Below are 14992 nucleotides of genomic sequence, written 5' to 3' on the forward strand. Positions count from 1 at the left end.
GACACGCGTGCCCAGGGATGCTGGAGCTGTCACTCACCGCATCCTTCATCCCTCCCTCCTTCCCTCCCTCCTCCTCTCCCTCCGTCCCTCCCTCCCTCCCTCCCGCAGCAGCTCCCGGGCATGGTGTGCTGCAGAGCCGCGGGTCAGGCGCCCGCAGCCTCCGCCGCTTCTCCTCCACACTGAAATCCCCAGAAGAATAAAAAAAAAAAGAGGAAAAAAAAAAAAAAAAAAAAGGTTTTTGCACAGCTGCCGGGCATTGGGAGCAGCTGCCGGGATCAAGCAGGGATCAGGCCAGGGAGTGATGGAGCTGCGGCGTTGGAGGATGCCCAGGGAGCAGCTCCCCGCTCTCCTCCTCCTCCTCCTGGCCGTGGCCTGGCTCTGGCTGCCGGCGGAGGGGCGGCGGCCCCCGCGGCCTCCCCCTTGCCCCCCGAGCTGCTCCTGCACCCGGGACACGGCTTTCTGCGTGGACTCCAAGGCCGTGCCCAAAAACCTGCCCCCCGAGGTCATCTCGCTGTGAGTACCGGGGTGGGGACAGCGGTGGGGACAGCGTCACATCCCAGGAGCGCAGAGCTGGCAGGGGCTGGAGGGGCAGGGACACCCCTGATGTGCTGCACAGGGGGACAAAGGGGTGGCAGGGCGGGGTCCGGGAGCAGGAGGAGGCTGGGGACAGCCCGGGACGTGTCCCTGTGTCCTGCGGTGCTGGCACACGCAGCCATCCATCGGTGCCAAGCGGAGCAGGGCTGCAGCCTGTCCCCAACGCGACCTTGGGCAGCAGAACCCCGGGGGGACACGGCTGTGACCTTGGTGACCACAGCCCCAGGGGGACACGATTGAGGAGGGAGGGTGACGATGATGATGATGATGATGATGACGATGATGATGATGATGATGATGATGATGATGATGGAGGGTCCCCGGGGACAGGGCTGTGCCCCGGAGGCTGGCACGGGGAGGTGTGGCAGGTGGGGGTGTTTACAGCTGTGTGAGTGTGTGTTTACACACCTGTCTGTGTATATTTACACATGTGTGTGTGCTTACTCACTAGTTTGTGTGTGTTACACACCTGTTTGTGCATGTTTACACACCCGCTGGCGTATATTTACATGTGTGTGTGTGCTTACACACCCATTTGTTACACCTGTGTGTGTGCTTGCACACCCATTTGTGTGTGCTTACACACCTGTTTGTGTGTGTTACACCCATGTGTGTGTTATACTTGTCTGTGTGCTTGCACATGAATTTGTGTGTGTGACATCTGTGTGTGTGTTACACCAGTGTGTGCATGCTTACACACTCATTTGTGTGTGTTAGACCCGTGTGCGTGTCCTTACACACCTGTTTGTGTGTGTTACACCTGCGTGTGTGCTTACACACCCATTCATGTGTGTTTACACATGTGTGTGTACTTACATACCCATTTGTGTGTGGTTACACACCCGTTCATGTGTGTTATACCTGTCTGTGTGTGCTTGCACATCTGTTTGTGTGTGTTATACTAGTCTGTGTGTGCTTACACACGCGTCTGCGTGTGTTACACTTGTCTGTGTGTTACACCTGTGTGTGTGCTTACACACCCATTCATGTGTGTTTACACATGTGTGTGTACTTACATACCCATTTGTGTGTGGTTACACACCTGTTTGTGTGTGTTACACTTGTCTGTGTGTGTTACACCTGTGTGTGTGCTTACACACCCATTCATGTGTGTTTACACATGTATGTGTGCTTACATACCCATTTGTGTGTGGTTACACACCCGTTTGTGTGTGTTACACCTGTCTGTGTGTGTTACACCAGTCTGTGTGTGCTTGCACACCCGTTTCTGTGCGTTCACACACATGTGCAAGCACGTGGCCCCGGGCCAGGGGCTGCCGCAGGGCGTGGGCAGCCTGGGGTCGGTGCCAGCCCCGTCCCCTCCGTGTCCCCACACCGGGCAGGGCGGCTGCTGGGGTCCCTGTGCCAATGCCAGCGCCCCTCACGGGCTGCCCTGGCAGGCAGCAGGTGACACCCAGCCCGTGCTGGTGGGCACGAGGGTGGCAGTGCCAGGCTGCTGCCGTCCCCTGTCCTGCAGCTCCGTCTTTCTTTCCCACAGGACCATGGTGAACGCGGCTTTCACGGAGATCCGGGAGGCGGCCTTCGCCCACATCCCCTCCCTGCAGTTCCTGTAGGTGCCCCCCTGGTGCCCACCTGGTGCCCACCTGGTGCTCACCATGCCCAGCCTGGCACTGATGTCTCCCCCCTCTCTTTGCAGCCTCCTCAACTCCAACAAGTTCACGCTGATCGGGGACAACGCCTTCGCCGGGCTCTCGCACCTGCAGTACCTGTGTGTGACACCGGGACAGGGACACGGGGAGGGGACAGGGAGGGGACAGGGGGACTCTCGGGATGGCCCCGTCACTGTCTGCTCCCGTTCCAGGTTCATTGAGAACAACGACATCCAGGCGCTCTCAAAGGCCACTTTCCGCGGGCTCAAGTCCCTGACACACCTGTGAGCACCTGGGGGACACTGTGGGGGTGGCTCTGTCCCTTCGTCACTGTCAGGGATGTGTCACCTCCACAACCCTTCTTGTCCCCAGCTCCTTGGCCAACAACAACCTGCAGACGCTGCCACGGGACCTCTTCAAGCCGCTGGACATCCTGAGCGACCTGTGAGGCTGCCACAGCTCTGGGGACACCGGGCTGGGACAGGGTGACATGCCAGGGGCTGGCACTGGGGCAGGGTGTGGTGTGCTGGGGGTGATGGTGCCATCCCTGGCAGGGACCCTCAGGACATTGAGATGGGAGAGGGTGACATCCTGGGGGGGACTCGGTGCCATCCCTGGCACAGAGCCCTGGGACACCAACCTGGAGAAGAGTGACATCCCAGTGGGTGCTGGGGGTGGTGGTGCCATCCTTGCTAGGGACCTCTGGGACACTGAACTGGGGACAGGTGACACACCATTGGGTGGCTGGGGGTGATGGTGCCATCTGTGGCAGGGAGCCCTGGGACACTGAGTGGGAAGAGGGTGACACAGCAGTGAGTTCTGGGGGCGACTCGGTGCCATCCCTAGCAAGGAACCCCAGGACACTGAGCTGGGACGAGGTGACATCCTGGCGGGTGCTGGTGCCATCCTTGGCAGGGAACCCCAGCACACTGAGTGGGGAGAGGGTGACACATTAGTGAGTTCTGGGTGTGACTCGGTGCCATCCCTGGCAGGGACCTCCGTGGCAACTCGCTGGCCTGTGACTGCAAGATCAAGTGGCTGGTGGAGTGGCTGGAGAGCACCAACACCACGGTCCCCGCCGTGTTCTGCAGCAGCCCCGGGCAGTTCGAGGGACAGCGGATCCGGGACCTGGCGCTCGGTGACTTCCAGTGCATCACCACGGGTAGGGCACCATGGCAGTGACGGTGTTCACAGGGGTCTGAGGGTGAGGGAAGAGACGAGGATCTGATTCCATGTTTCTGAAGGCTGATTTATTATTTTATGATATATATTATATTAAAACTATACTGAAAGAATAGAAGAAAGGATTTCATCAGAAGGCTGGCTAAGAATAGAAAGGAATGATAACAAAGGTTTGTGGCTGGGACAGAGAGTCCGAGCCAGCTGACTGTGATTGGCCGTTAATTAGAAACAACCACATGAGCCAATCACAGATGCACCTGTTGCATTCCACAGCAGCAGGTAATCAATGTTTACATTTTGTTGCTGAGGCCTCTCAGCTTCTCAGAAGGAAAAATCCTGAGGAAAGGATTTTTCATAAAACATGTCTGTGACACACCGCCACCTGCCACCTGCCACCTGTCACTTGTCACTTGTCACCTCACTGCTGGGTGTTCAGACCTTCACTGCCGCCTCTCCCTGCTCCAGATTTCGTGATGCACCAGGTCCTGCCCTTCCAGGCGGTGTCGGCCGAGCCCTTCACCTACGCCAGTGACCTGTACGTGGCCCTGGCCCAGCCCAGCGCCAGCAGCTGCTCCATCCTCAAGTGGGACTACGTGGAGCGCAAACTCCGCGACTTCGACCGCATCCCCGGTGAGGAAACGGGCTGGGGGTCCCCTCCTGGGCTGGGACCCTCTTTGGGGTGGCCTGGCACGGTGTGACTCTGTGGTTGTGCCACCAGCTCACTCGGCAGTGCACTGCAAGCCCATCGTGGCGCAGGAGCAGCTCTACGTGGTGGTGGCGCAGCTCTTTGGCGGCTCCTACATCTACCGCTGGGACACGGCCGTGGACAAGTTCATCAAGATCCAGGACATCGACAGCCAGAAGATCCGCAAGCCCAACGACATCGAGGCCTTCCAGATCGAGGGCGACTGGTACTTCGTGATCGCCGACAGCTCCAAGGCGGGCTCCACCAGCCTCTACCGCCTCAACCAGAACGGCTTCTACTCGCACCAAGCCCTGCACGCCTGGCACCGCGACACCGACGTGGAGTACGTGGAGAACGACGGCAAACCCCGGCTGATCATCTCCAGCAGCTCCCAGGCGCCCGTCATCTACCAGTGGAGCCGGGCCCAGAAGCAGTTCGTGCCTCAGGGCGAGGTGGGCGAGATGCTGGACGTGCAGATGGTCAAGCACTTCAGGGCCAAGCGGGAGCAGTTCCTGTGCCTCAGCCGCTACATCGGCGACTCCAAGGTGGTGCGCTGGGAAGGGCAGCGCTTCGTGGAGGTGCAGACGCTGCCGTCGCGCGGCTCCATGGTGATGCAGCCCTTCGCCGTGGGCCAGCGGCAGTACCTGGCGCTGGGCAGCGACTTCTCCTTCACCCACGTCTACCTGTGGGAGGAGGAGAAGCAGAAATTCGCCAAGTTCCAGGAGCTGTCGGTGCAGGCGCCGCGGGCGTTCCGGGCCGTGCCGGCGGCCGACGTGCAGCTGCTGCTGGCGCCCAGCTTCAAGGCCAACACGCTGGTGTACCGGCACGTGGTGGTGGACCTCAGCCTGTAGCTGGCACCCGAGAGCCACCGGACATGCATGAGCCCACCACACCTCGTCCCACCCCACATGCCGGCCCTCCACCTTCACCCAGCCCCACGGTGCCTCAGTTTCCCCACGGTGCTCCCGGGTTCACGCTGTGGGACGCCCCTTGCGCTGCAGAGCGTCACCCCTGGGGGGTGGAGAGGGTTTGGGGGGGTCTTTGGGGTGGGAGATGGGGGTAGGAAAGGAGGGGGACAACGGGCAGGGATGTGGTGGGAGGGGAGGGGGGCTCCCAGGATGCTGAGAGGCTTTGGGATGGTCCAAAGGGGGTGGGATGGCCAAGGTGGATGTGGTGGCATGGCCTGGGGAGCATGGGGTGTTCTGAGGCGGATGCAGATGGGATGGTGAGGATGATGATGGGGTGTCCTGGGATGGTCTGAGGATGCAGATGGGATGGTGAGGATGATGATGGGGTGTCCTGGGATGGTCTGAGGATGCAGATGGGATGGTGAGGATGATGATGGGATGCTCCAGGATGCCCTGAGGATGATGATGGGATGGTGAGGGTGATGATGGGATGCTCTGAGGATGATGATGAGATGCTGAGGGTGATGATGAGAAGCTCCAGGAGGCTCTGAGGATGCAGATGGGATGGTGAGGGTGATGATGGGAAGCTCCAGGAGGTTCTGAGGATGCAGATGGGATGCTGAAGATGATGATGGGAAGCTCCAAGCCCAGAGGGATGACCCAAGGGTGATGATGAGAAGCTCCAGGATGCCCTGAGGATGATGATGGGATGCCCTGAGGATGATGGAAGCTCCGGGATGCTCCGAGGTGGATGAAGCAGTGGACAGAGGAACGCTCCAGGCCAGCAGCTCCTGTCCCTCTCCGTGCATGCCCAGCAGCTCCCCGTGCCCACGGCCCCGCTGCCAGGCAGGACCCAGCGTGCCAGCGGGGCATCTGTGCCCACCAACCCCCCAATAAACACACTGTGCCCCCCAGCCCTGCCCGTGTCTCCTTCGGGTGGTACCACCAACAGCGTCCACCCGACATTGCACTGCCCCAGGGAGAGGGAATTCCTCGTTTTAGGGTGAACATGGGGTTTTTCCCAGCAGAAACCTTGGCCCACCTCGGTGCCCGACGTTCTGCAGCCCCAGGGAGAGGGAGTTCCTCATTTTTGGGTGCTCCTGACCCCACATGTGGGTTTTTTTCCACCAGAAACCTGATCCCACCTCAGTGCCTCCTCCATCCAAAATTCTGCTCCCCCAAGGAGAGGGAAATCATCATTTTTGGGTTCTCCTGACCCTACATAGGGTTTTTTTTTCCAACAGAAACCTTGGCCCACCTTGGTGCGTGACATTCTGCTCCCCCAGAGAGAAGGAATTCCTCATTTTTGGGTGCACATGGGATTTTTCCAGCAGAAACCTCAGCTCACCTCGGTGCCCACTCCACCTGACATTTCACTGTCCCAGGGAGAGGGAATTCCTCATTTTAGGGTGCACATGGCATTTTTCCCAGCAGAAACCTTGGCCCACCTCAGTGCCCGCTCCATCCAACCTTCTGCTCCCCCAAGGAGAGGGAAATCCTCATTTTTGGGTTCTCCTGACCCAAATATGGGTTTTTTTTCCAACAGAAACCTTGGCCCACCTTGGTGCCTGATTTCTGCAGAGCCAGGGAGAGGGAATTCCTCATTTTTAGGGTGCACTTGGTGTTTTTTTCCAGCAGAAATCTTGGCCCACCTCAGTGCTTGCTCTATCCAACATTCTGACCCCTCAGGGAGAGGGAATTCCTCATTTTAGGGTGCACATGGGGTTTTTTTTTCCAGCAGAAACCTCATCCCACCTCAGTGCTTGCTCCATTCAACATTCTTCTGCCCCAGGGAGAGGGAAATCCTCATTTTTGGGTTCTCCTGACCCTGCATAGGGGTTTTACTTTTCCAACAGAAACCTTGGTGCATGACATTCTGCTTCCCCAGAGAGAGGCAATTCCTCATTTTTGGGTGTTCCTGACCCCACATATGGGGTTTTTTTCCAACAAAAAGCCTCATCGCGCCTTCGTGCCTGTTCCATCCCACATTCTGCTCCTCCAGGGAGAGGGAATTCCTCATTTTAGGGCAAACCTGAGGCTTTTTCCAGCAGAAACCTTGGCCCACCTCAGTGCTTGCTTCCTCCAACACTCTGCTCCTCCAGGGAGAGGGAATTCCTCATTTTTGGGTGCACATGGGATTTTTTTCCAGCAGAAACCTCCTCCCACCTCGGTGCCCAACACTCTGCTCCCCCAGGGAGAGGGAAATCCTCATTTCTGGGTGCTCCAGGCCCTACACGTGGGTTTTTTGGGTGTTTTTGCAGCAGAAACCTTGTCCCAGGGCGCGGGTGGGAAGCAGGAGGAGTTTCCCCAGGCAGGGGAGTCCCTGCTGGACTGGTTTGCCCGGGGAGCCTTTCCCTGGCTGCCAGGTGGATAAATATGCATGTGAAAAAACAGCAAATTAAGAGCACAAATAAAGATAAATATGCATGTGAAAAACCAGCAATTAAGAGCACAAATAAAGATCCTCTGCAGGTAATCGGGGCACGGATGGGTTTGGGGAGAGGGATGGGTCCGGCAGGGCATTGCCATGCAGCCCTGCCTCAGTTTCCCTGGCAGGGAAAAGCAGATTCTGGAGCACGGCAGGAGGGTTCTGGCACTTCCACAGTGGTGGCCGTGACTGGGATGGGGAATCTGGGGAGCCCTGGGTCAGTCTTGGGGCTGCAAGGCTCGGAGAGGGGATTCAAGCAGATTTTGGTTTTTTGGGAGCATATTTCAGGGCTTCACTCTTACAGCAGAGTGATCCTCATTGTCCTTTAGGGCACCAAAAAAGCATCACATCCCCTCCAGACCCCCCAAAAAAATCTTTAATATCAATCAGAGTGGCTCTGCCCTCCTTTCCTTAGTTTATTGATTTAAAAATTGTGTGTTTTAATATATAAAAATATATGTATGAGGGAATTAATTTATATTTTTTAAGAAACATTTAATATAGATTATATATCAATATATTGCACATTAATGTAGTGATATTCAATATATATAGGGAATTTTAAAAAACACATTTTTAGGTATGTTTAGGATATTTATTGAAATTTAATATGTGTGTGTGTATATATATATATATAAAAAACTACAAATTAATATATCAATATATCAATATATATTATATATGTTAATACACCATATTTGTTACATAATCAATATATATTATATTGATATTATATAAATTATTATATAGTATATAGTATATAGTATATAGTATATACTATATACTATATACTATATACTATATAATATATATTTTATTGTGTATATAATATATAATAGAAATATATTGATGAATACATAGATATATATTTTATAATACATATTTCTAGTATATGTATTATATAAATGTATTGATATTTAATATATTTAGGCAATTTATAACATGATTTTATTTTATAAAGCTGCGACTCACTGCTTCACCCGTGGGTCACTTTTAAGGGGCCCTGTTGCCCTTTTAAGGGCATTGCCCTTTTAAGAAACTCCGTTGCCCTTTTAAGATCATTGCCCTTTTAAGAGCGGCCGGTGGGGCCCGGACCGCGCCTGCGCGGCTCCGTTGCTGCAACTTTCAACTTTTGGGATTCGCTCCCTCGGGGTTCGGGGGGAATTTGGGGGGAATTCAGGGGGATTTGGGAGCTCCCGGGGGGCGCAGCACCTCTCCTCCCGCCCGGCACCCCCCGAGCCTTCAGCCCCGGCCGCGCCATGGTGTCCTGGATCCTCAGCCGGGTGATTGAGTGAGTAGGGTCCGGGCGGTGTAACGGGAGGGGGGAGGCAGGGGGGGCGGGGAGGGTGGTCACGGGGATTCCCTATTCCCGTTCTCCCCATTCCCGATACCCCATTCCCGGTTCCCCATTCCCGATACCCCATTCCCGGTCCCCCATTCCCGGTCCCCCCTCCCGCTGTTCCGTTAACGGGGCTCCCCGTGCTGGGCTCGCGGCGGGGACTCCTCCGAGAGGCCCCCGGCGATGTCTGGGGGAGCGACCCCAAATTTCCCTGTGGGGGTAACCAACAACCCCCCCCCCCAACCGTGCCACCCCCAAAATGGGTCCCTGAGCTGCTGCTGGGCCTCCCGGCCCGGCCTGGGCAGGGTGGGCACCCCAGCACCACCCAGGGGTGGGGGTCCCCTGAAGAGGCCCTGCCCCAATCGGGGGGTTCCTGCTCTGAGGGTGCCCCCATTTCCTGGAGGGGTCTCTGCCCAGAGGGTCCCTGCCCACAGAGTCCCCCCATTTTCCGGCGGGGTCTCTTGGGGTCTCCGCTCAGCGGATCCCCCCATTTCCTAGGGAGGTCCCTGCCCAGAGGGTCCCTGTTCAGATGATGCCCCCATTCCCTGGCGGGGTCTCTGTTCTGAGGCTCCCAGCCCAGAGGATCCCCCCATTTCCTGGCAGAGTTTCTGCTCTGAGGGTGCCCCCATTTTCTGATGGGGTCCCTGCCCACAGGGTGCCCCCATTTCCTGGCGGGGTCTCTCGGGGTCCCTGCTCTGAGGGTGCCCCCATTCCCTGGCGGGATCCCTGCCCAGAGCAGGGACACCAGGTGGGTTTTTGCGGTGCTGGCGCCTCCCTCAGCCCCAGCACCGAGCCTGGCACCGGGGACCGAGCCCGCGGGGAGCAGCCCGGGCCCTGCCCCGCCCGGACAGGTCGGGCCGGTCCCGGGGCTGTGGGAGGAACATGGCCGAGCCTCCCGGGAGCCTCCCGGGCCGCTGTCCCGGGCTCGGCTCGGCTCTGGAGGGGCTCGGGGCCGGGCTGCGGCGCCGGGCCCGGCGGCTCTGCTGGGCCGGGCTGCTGCTGCTCTACGCGGGCTGGCCGAGCTGCCTCACACCCCCCCTGTGCTACAGGCTGCTCTTCGGGATGCTCTACCCGGCCTACGCCTCCTACAAGGCGGTGAAGACGAAAAACATCCGGGAATACGTGAGTCGACTGCTTGAGGAGCCCTTTTCCTTGGGGCTCCAGTCCCCTCCTTTTCCTTGGGGCTCCAGTCCCCTCCTTTTCCTTGGGGCTCCAGTCCCCTCCTTTTCCTTGGGGCTCCAGTCCCCCCCTTTTCCTTGGGGCTCCAATCCCCTCCTTTTCCTTGGGGCTCCAGTCCCCCCCTTTTCCTGGGGCTTCTGTCCCCTCCTTTTCCTTGGGGTTCCAGTCCCCTCCTTTTCCTGGGGGCTGCAGTCCCCTCTTTTCCTAGACCACAGTCCACCCCCTTGAGTGATTTGGGGCTCCAGGCCCCCCTTTTCCTGGGGCTCCAGTCTCCCTTTCCAGTCCCCAGTCCTCTTTCCTGGGGTTCAGCCCCTCCTTTTCCCAGGCTCCAGTCGCCCCCTGTTTCCCAGGCTCCAAGTCCCCCCTTTTCCCCAGACTCCAGTGTCCCATTTCCAGAGTTCAGCCACCCTTTTCCTTCGTCTCCAGTCCCCCTCTTTCCCCAGATCACAGTCCCTCTTTCTAGGGCTCCACTCCCCCTTTCTGGGGTTCAGCCACCCTTTCTCGCGCTCCAGTCCTCCCCCCATCTTTCCAGGCTCCAGTCTCCCCTTTTCCCTGAGCTCCAGTCTCCTTTTCCCAGGCTCCAGTGCCCCTTTCTGGGGTTCAGTCCCCTTTCCCAGTCTCCAGTCCCTCTTTCCAGTCTCCAGTCCCCCTTTCTGGGGTTCAGCCCCCCTGATGTGCTCCCCGTGGCTCCCCAGGTCCGATGGATGATGTACTGGATCGTCTTCGCTCTCTTCATGACCGCAGAGACCTTCACCGACCTCCTCATCTTCTGGTGAGCCTGGGGAGGGACTCTTGTCTCTCCCAAACCCCCCCAGATGTGTGGGGGGGACCATGAGGTGCCTTTGGACCCCCCCATCTCCTGCCTTTTCGTCCAGGCTCCCCTTCTACTACGAGGTGAAGATGGCTTTTGTCATCTGGCTGCTGTCCCCATACACGCGGGGGGCCAGCCTGCTCTACCGCCGCTTCGTGCACCCCACGCTGGCCCGCAGGGAGAAGGTAAAACCGCAAAGTCCGGGGAGGTAAAACCCCCAAAATCCGGGGAGGTAAAACCCCAAAATCTGGGGAGGTAAAACCGCAAAATCCGGGGAGGTAAAACCGCAAAATCCGGGGAGGTAAAACCCCAAAATCCGGGGAGGTAAAACCCCAGAATCCGGGTAGGTAAAACCCCAAAATCCGGGGAGGTAAAACCCCCAAAATCCGGGGAGGTAAAACCCCCAAAATCCGGGGAGGTAAAACCCCCAAAATCCGGGGAGGTAAAACCCCAAAATCCGGGGAGGTAAAATCCGGGGAGGTGAAACCCCAAAGTCCGGGGAGGTGAAACCCCAAAGTCCGGGGAGGTAAAACCCCAAAATCCAGGAAGGTAAAATCCGGGGAGGTGAAACCCCCAAAATCCGGGGAGGTAAAACCGCCAAAATCCGGGGAGGTAAAACCCCAAAATCTGGGCAGGTAAAACCCCAAAATACAGGAAGGTAAAATCTGGGGAGGTGAAACCCCAAAATCTGGGGAGGTGAAACCCCAAAATCTGGGGAGGTTAAACCCCAAAATCTGGGAAGGTAAAACCCCAAAATCCAGGAAGGTAAAATCTGGGGAAGGTAAAACCCCAAAATCCGGGAAGGTAAAACCCCAAAATCCGGGGAGGTAAAACCCCAAAATACAGGAAGGTAAAATCCGGGGAGGTGAAACCCCAAAATCCGGGGAGGTAAAACCCCCAAAATCCGGGGAGGTAAAACCCCAAAATCTGGGCAGGTAAAACCCCAGAATACAGGAAGGTAAAATCCGGGGAGGTGAAACCCCAAAGTCCGGGGAAGTGAAACCCCAAAGTCCGGGGAGGTGAAACCCCAAAGTCCGGGAAGGTGAAACCCCAAAGTCCCGGGGTTCTGGGGGTCCCCCTGCCTGGCCTGGCGGCATCAGCCCCTCCTTGAGTTGGGGTGGGGGTACCCCGGGGATGTGGCATTGCCTGAGGTTGTGAGAGGTGACAATGCTCAGGGACATGGGCATGCACTGGAGGTTGATAATACCCAGGGACATGGCATTGCTCTGGAGGGTGACAGTGCTCAGGGACCTGGCATTGCCCTGGGAGGTGCCAATGCTTGGAGAATGCCCCAGATCATGGCATTGCCCTGGGGGGTGACAGTGCCCTGGGACATGGGGATGCACTGGTGGGGTTACACTTCCCTGGGAGTGACAGTGCCCTGGGAGGTGACAATGCTCAGGGAATGCTCCAGGACATGGCATTGCCCTGGGAGGTGACAGTGCCCTGGGACATGGCAATGCTGTGGAAGGTGACGATGCCCAGGGACATGGCATTGCCCTGGCAGGTGACACTTGCAATGCCCCAGGATGGTGATGGTGCCTCAGGTTGTTATGATGTCCTGGGAGATGACAATACCCAGGGACATGGTGTTACCTTGGGAGGGGACAATGCCCTGGGACATGGGCATGCACTGGGGGGTGACAATGCAAAGGGAATTCAGGGAATGCCCCAGGTGATGGCATTGCCCTTGGAGGTGACAATGCTCAGGGAATGCCCCAGGTAATGGGACATGACAATGCTCAGGGACACGGGGATGCCTGTGGGGGTGACAGTGCCCAGGGACATGGCATTGCCCTGGGAGGTGACAGTGCCCTAGGAAGTCACCATGCCCAGGGAGGTGACGATGCCCAGGGTCCCAACCATGCCCCAGAGGTGACCCTGCCCAGGCCACCCCCTGCCCTGCCATCACGTCCCCGTTTGTCTCTCAGGACATCGACGCGTTCCTGGTGCGCGCCCGCGAGCGCAGCTACGAGACCGCGCTGAGCTTCGGCAAGAGGGGCCTCAACCTGGCGGCCACTGCCGCTGTCCAGGCAGCCACCAAGGTACCCAGCAGGGTGACAGGAGAGGGTGACACCCCCTGGGATGGGGACTGACTGTCCTCTCCTGTCCCCGTGCAGAGCCAGGGCGCGCTGGCCGGGCGGCTCCGCAGCTTCAGCATGCACGACCTGCGCTCCCTGACCGAGCAGGCCCCCGTGCACTTCCAGGACCCGCTGTACCTGGAGGAGCAGGAGGGCCTCCAGCAGCCCCTGGGTGAGCAGCTGGGTGGTCACAGAGAGGGGGGAGCCAGCAAAGCCCATGGTGGCCGTGCTGGAGGTGGCACGTCCCCTCTGTCCCCAGGGCTCCGCTACGAGAGCGAGTCGGACGAGGAGGAGCTGTGGTCGGACTCGCAGGTGTCCCCCTCGGCGTCCCCACGCCGGGATGCCAGACCCCTGTCCCGCTGGCAGAGCCTGAGAAGCCTGAGGAAGAACCCAGAAAAAGAGGTGACATGGGAGGAGGACACACACCGGGGCTGTGGGGCTGTGTCAGGGTGTCCTGACCTTGTCCCTGTCCCTTTTCCCTTTCCCTGCCCAGGGCTCTTGCCGCCTCCTGCGCAGCCGGACCAGGAGGAGAGCGGCTCTGTCGGAGCAGGAGAGCTGAGAATGCCAGGAAACTCTGCCAGGAGGCTGGACAGGAATTTGCTGCTGCGGCATCAGGAGGGACCTGTGGCTCTTGGCATCCCCTGGGGTGGCTCCTTGTGTCCCCAGGGTGGCTCGTGCACCCCTGGGGAGGCTCCTGGCGTCCCCAGGTTGGCTCCTTGTGTCCCCAGGGTGGCTCCTGCACACCTGGGGAGGCTCCTGGCGTCCCCAGGTTGGCTCCTTGCACCCCTGGGGAGGCTCCTGCACCCCTGGGATCCTCCCAGTGTAAATCCCTTCCACGTGGCCCCTGGAGGAGGGGGAGCAGCTCAGCCCCAGCCCCCCCAGCTCGGCGCTGGCGCCTCTCCTGTGGGGTCTGGCCCCTCCTTTTCCCCCATGCCATGAACACTACAGGCTCCCCCCGTCTCCTGCTGCCACGGTGCCTTGTTCACAACATTCCTGTTCCCCTGGGAGCCAGCAGTGCATGTGCCTTGTCCCTCTGAAGCCAAAGCCACAGGCCCTGCCTGGGCCCCCCATCAGACACAGACTGACACCCCCATACTTGAGCCCAGAGCACTGGGCAGCGCACAGCTTTTAACATTCCCCTCTCCCAAAAAGAGGGTTTTGTACCTGGAAAAATAAATGTTTGTTTCAGACTTTGGGAGGCAGGAGTTGTCCCCAGTGCTGTCCCCTTCCACAGAAGCTTCCTGAGATTGGTTTTTCTCTTGGAGGAAGCTCTGGAATCCACCTGAGACTCCTCCAGAGCTTCTCCCAGAGTGTTTCCATCATTGGTCCAGGATCCCAGGTACAGTCCCAGACTCTTCCAGGAAAGTTTCCTGAGATTTTTTCCTTTGGAGGAAGCTGTACCCTCAGGGATCCATCCAAGATCCCTCCAGGCATCTCCTACCACCTTTCCCCACATTTCAGCTTCCAGAATCCCCAATAGCATTCTCCAACTCCTCCATGGGAGCTTTCTGTGGTTTTTTTTTCTTTGGAGGAAGCTGTACCCTCAGGGATCCATCCAAGATCCCTCCAGGCATCTCCCAGAGCCTTTCCCCCACATTTCAGGTTCCAGAATCCCCCATAGCACTCACCAGTTCCTCCAAGAAAGTTTCCTGAGATTTTTCTCCTTTGGAGGAAGCTCAGGGATCCATCCAAGACTCCATCCAGGCATCTCCCAGAGCCTTTCCCCCCCCACTTCAGGTTCCAGAATCCCTAATAGTACCCCCCATCTCCAAGAAAACTTCGTGAGATTTTTTTCCTTTGGAGGAAGCTGTGCCCTCAGGGATCCATCCAAGATCCCTCCAGGCATCTCCCAGAGCCTTTTCCCCCACATTTCAGCTTCCAGAATCCCCCATAGCACCCTCTGACTCCTCCAGAGAAGCTTCCTGAGATTTTTTTCCCTTTGGAGGAAACTGCACCCTCAGGGATTCTCCAGGCATCTCCCAGAGCCTTTCCCCCCCCACTTCAGGTTCCAGAATCCCTAATAGTACCCCCCATCTCCAAGAAAACTTCCTGAGATTTTTTTTCCTGTGGGGGAATCTGTACCTTTAGGGGTTCTCCAGGTATCTCCCAGAGCCTTTCCCCAACATTTCAGGTTCCAGAATCCCCCACAGCACCCCTCCAACTCCTCCAGGGAAC

General features: G+C 57.8%; 2 protein-coding genes across 2 annotated transcripts; both read left to right on the plus strand.

Annotated features, from left to right (window-relative positions):
• Positions 1 to 224: 224 nt before the first annotated feature.
• LGI3 (leucine rich repeat LGI family member 3) lies at positions 225 to 5011 on the plus strand. Its single transcript, XM_058820204.1, has 8 exons — positions 225 to 513; positions 2093 to 2164; positions 2252 to 2323; positions 2417 to 2488; positions 2577 to 2648; positions 3197 to 3366; positions 3852 to 4016; positions 4105 to 5011. Exons 1-8 carry the CDS (start codon positions 302 to 304, stop codon positions 4920 to 4922), a joined length of 1653 nt encoding a protein of 550 aa, XP_058676187.1. The 5' UTR covers positions 225 to 301; the 3' UTR covers positions 4923 to 5011.
• A 3592-nt stretch (positions 5012 to 8603) lies between these two features.
• On the plus strand, positions 8604 to 14162 carry REEP4 (receptor accessory protein 4). Its single transcript, XM_058820228.1, has 8 exons — positions 8604 to 8698; positions 9796 to 9868; positions 10621 to 10697; positions 10801 to 10921; positions 12668 to 12781; positions 12857 to 12989; positions 13077 to 13219; positions 13311 to 14162. The coding sequence occupies exons 1-8, from the start codon at positions 8667 to 8669 to the stop codon at positions 13374 to 13376; spliced, it is 759 nt and encodes a 252-aa protein (XP_058676211.1). The 5' UTR covers positions 8604 to 8666; the 3' UTR covers positions 13377 to 14162.
• The last annotated feature ends 830 nt before the right edge of the window (positions 14163 to 14992 follow it).

This window comes from Ammospiza caudacuta, chromosome 26, assembly GCF_027887145.1.
Source record: "Ammospiza caudacuta isolate bAmmCau1 chromosome 26, bAmmCau1.pri, whole genome shotgun sequence".
Classification (NCBI taxonomy): domain Eukaryota; kingdom Metazoa; phylum Chordata; class Aves; order Passeriformes; family Passerellidae; genus Ammospiza; species Ammospiza caudacuta.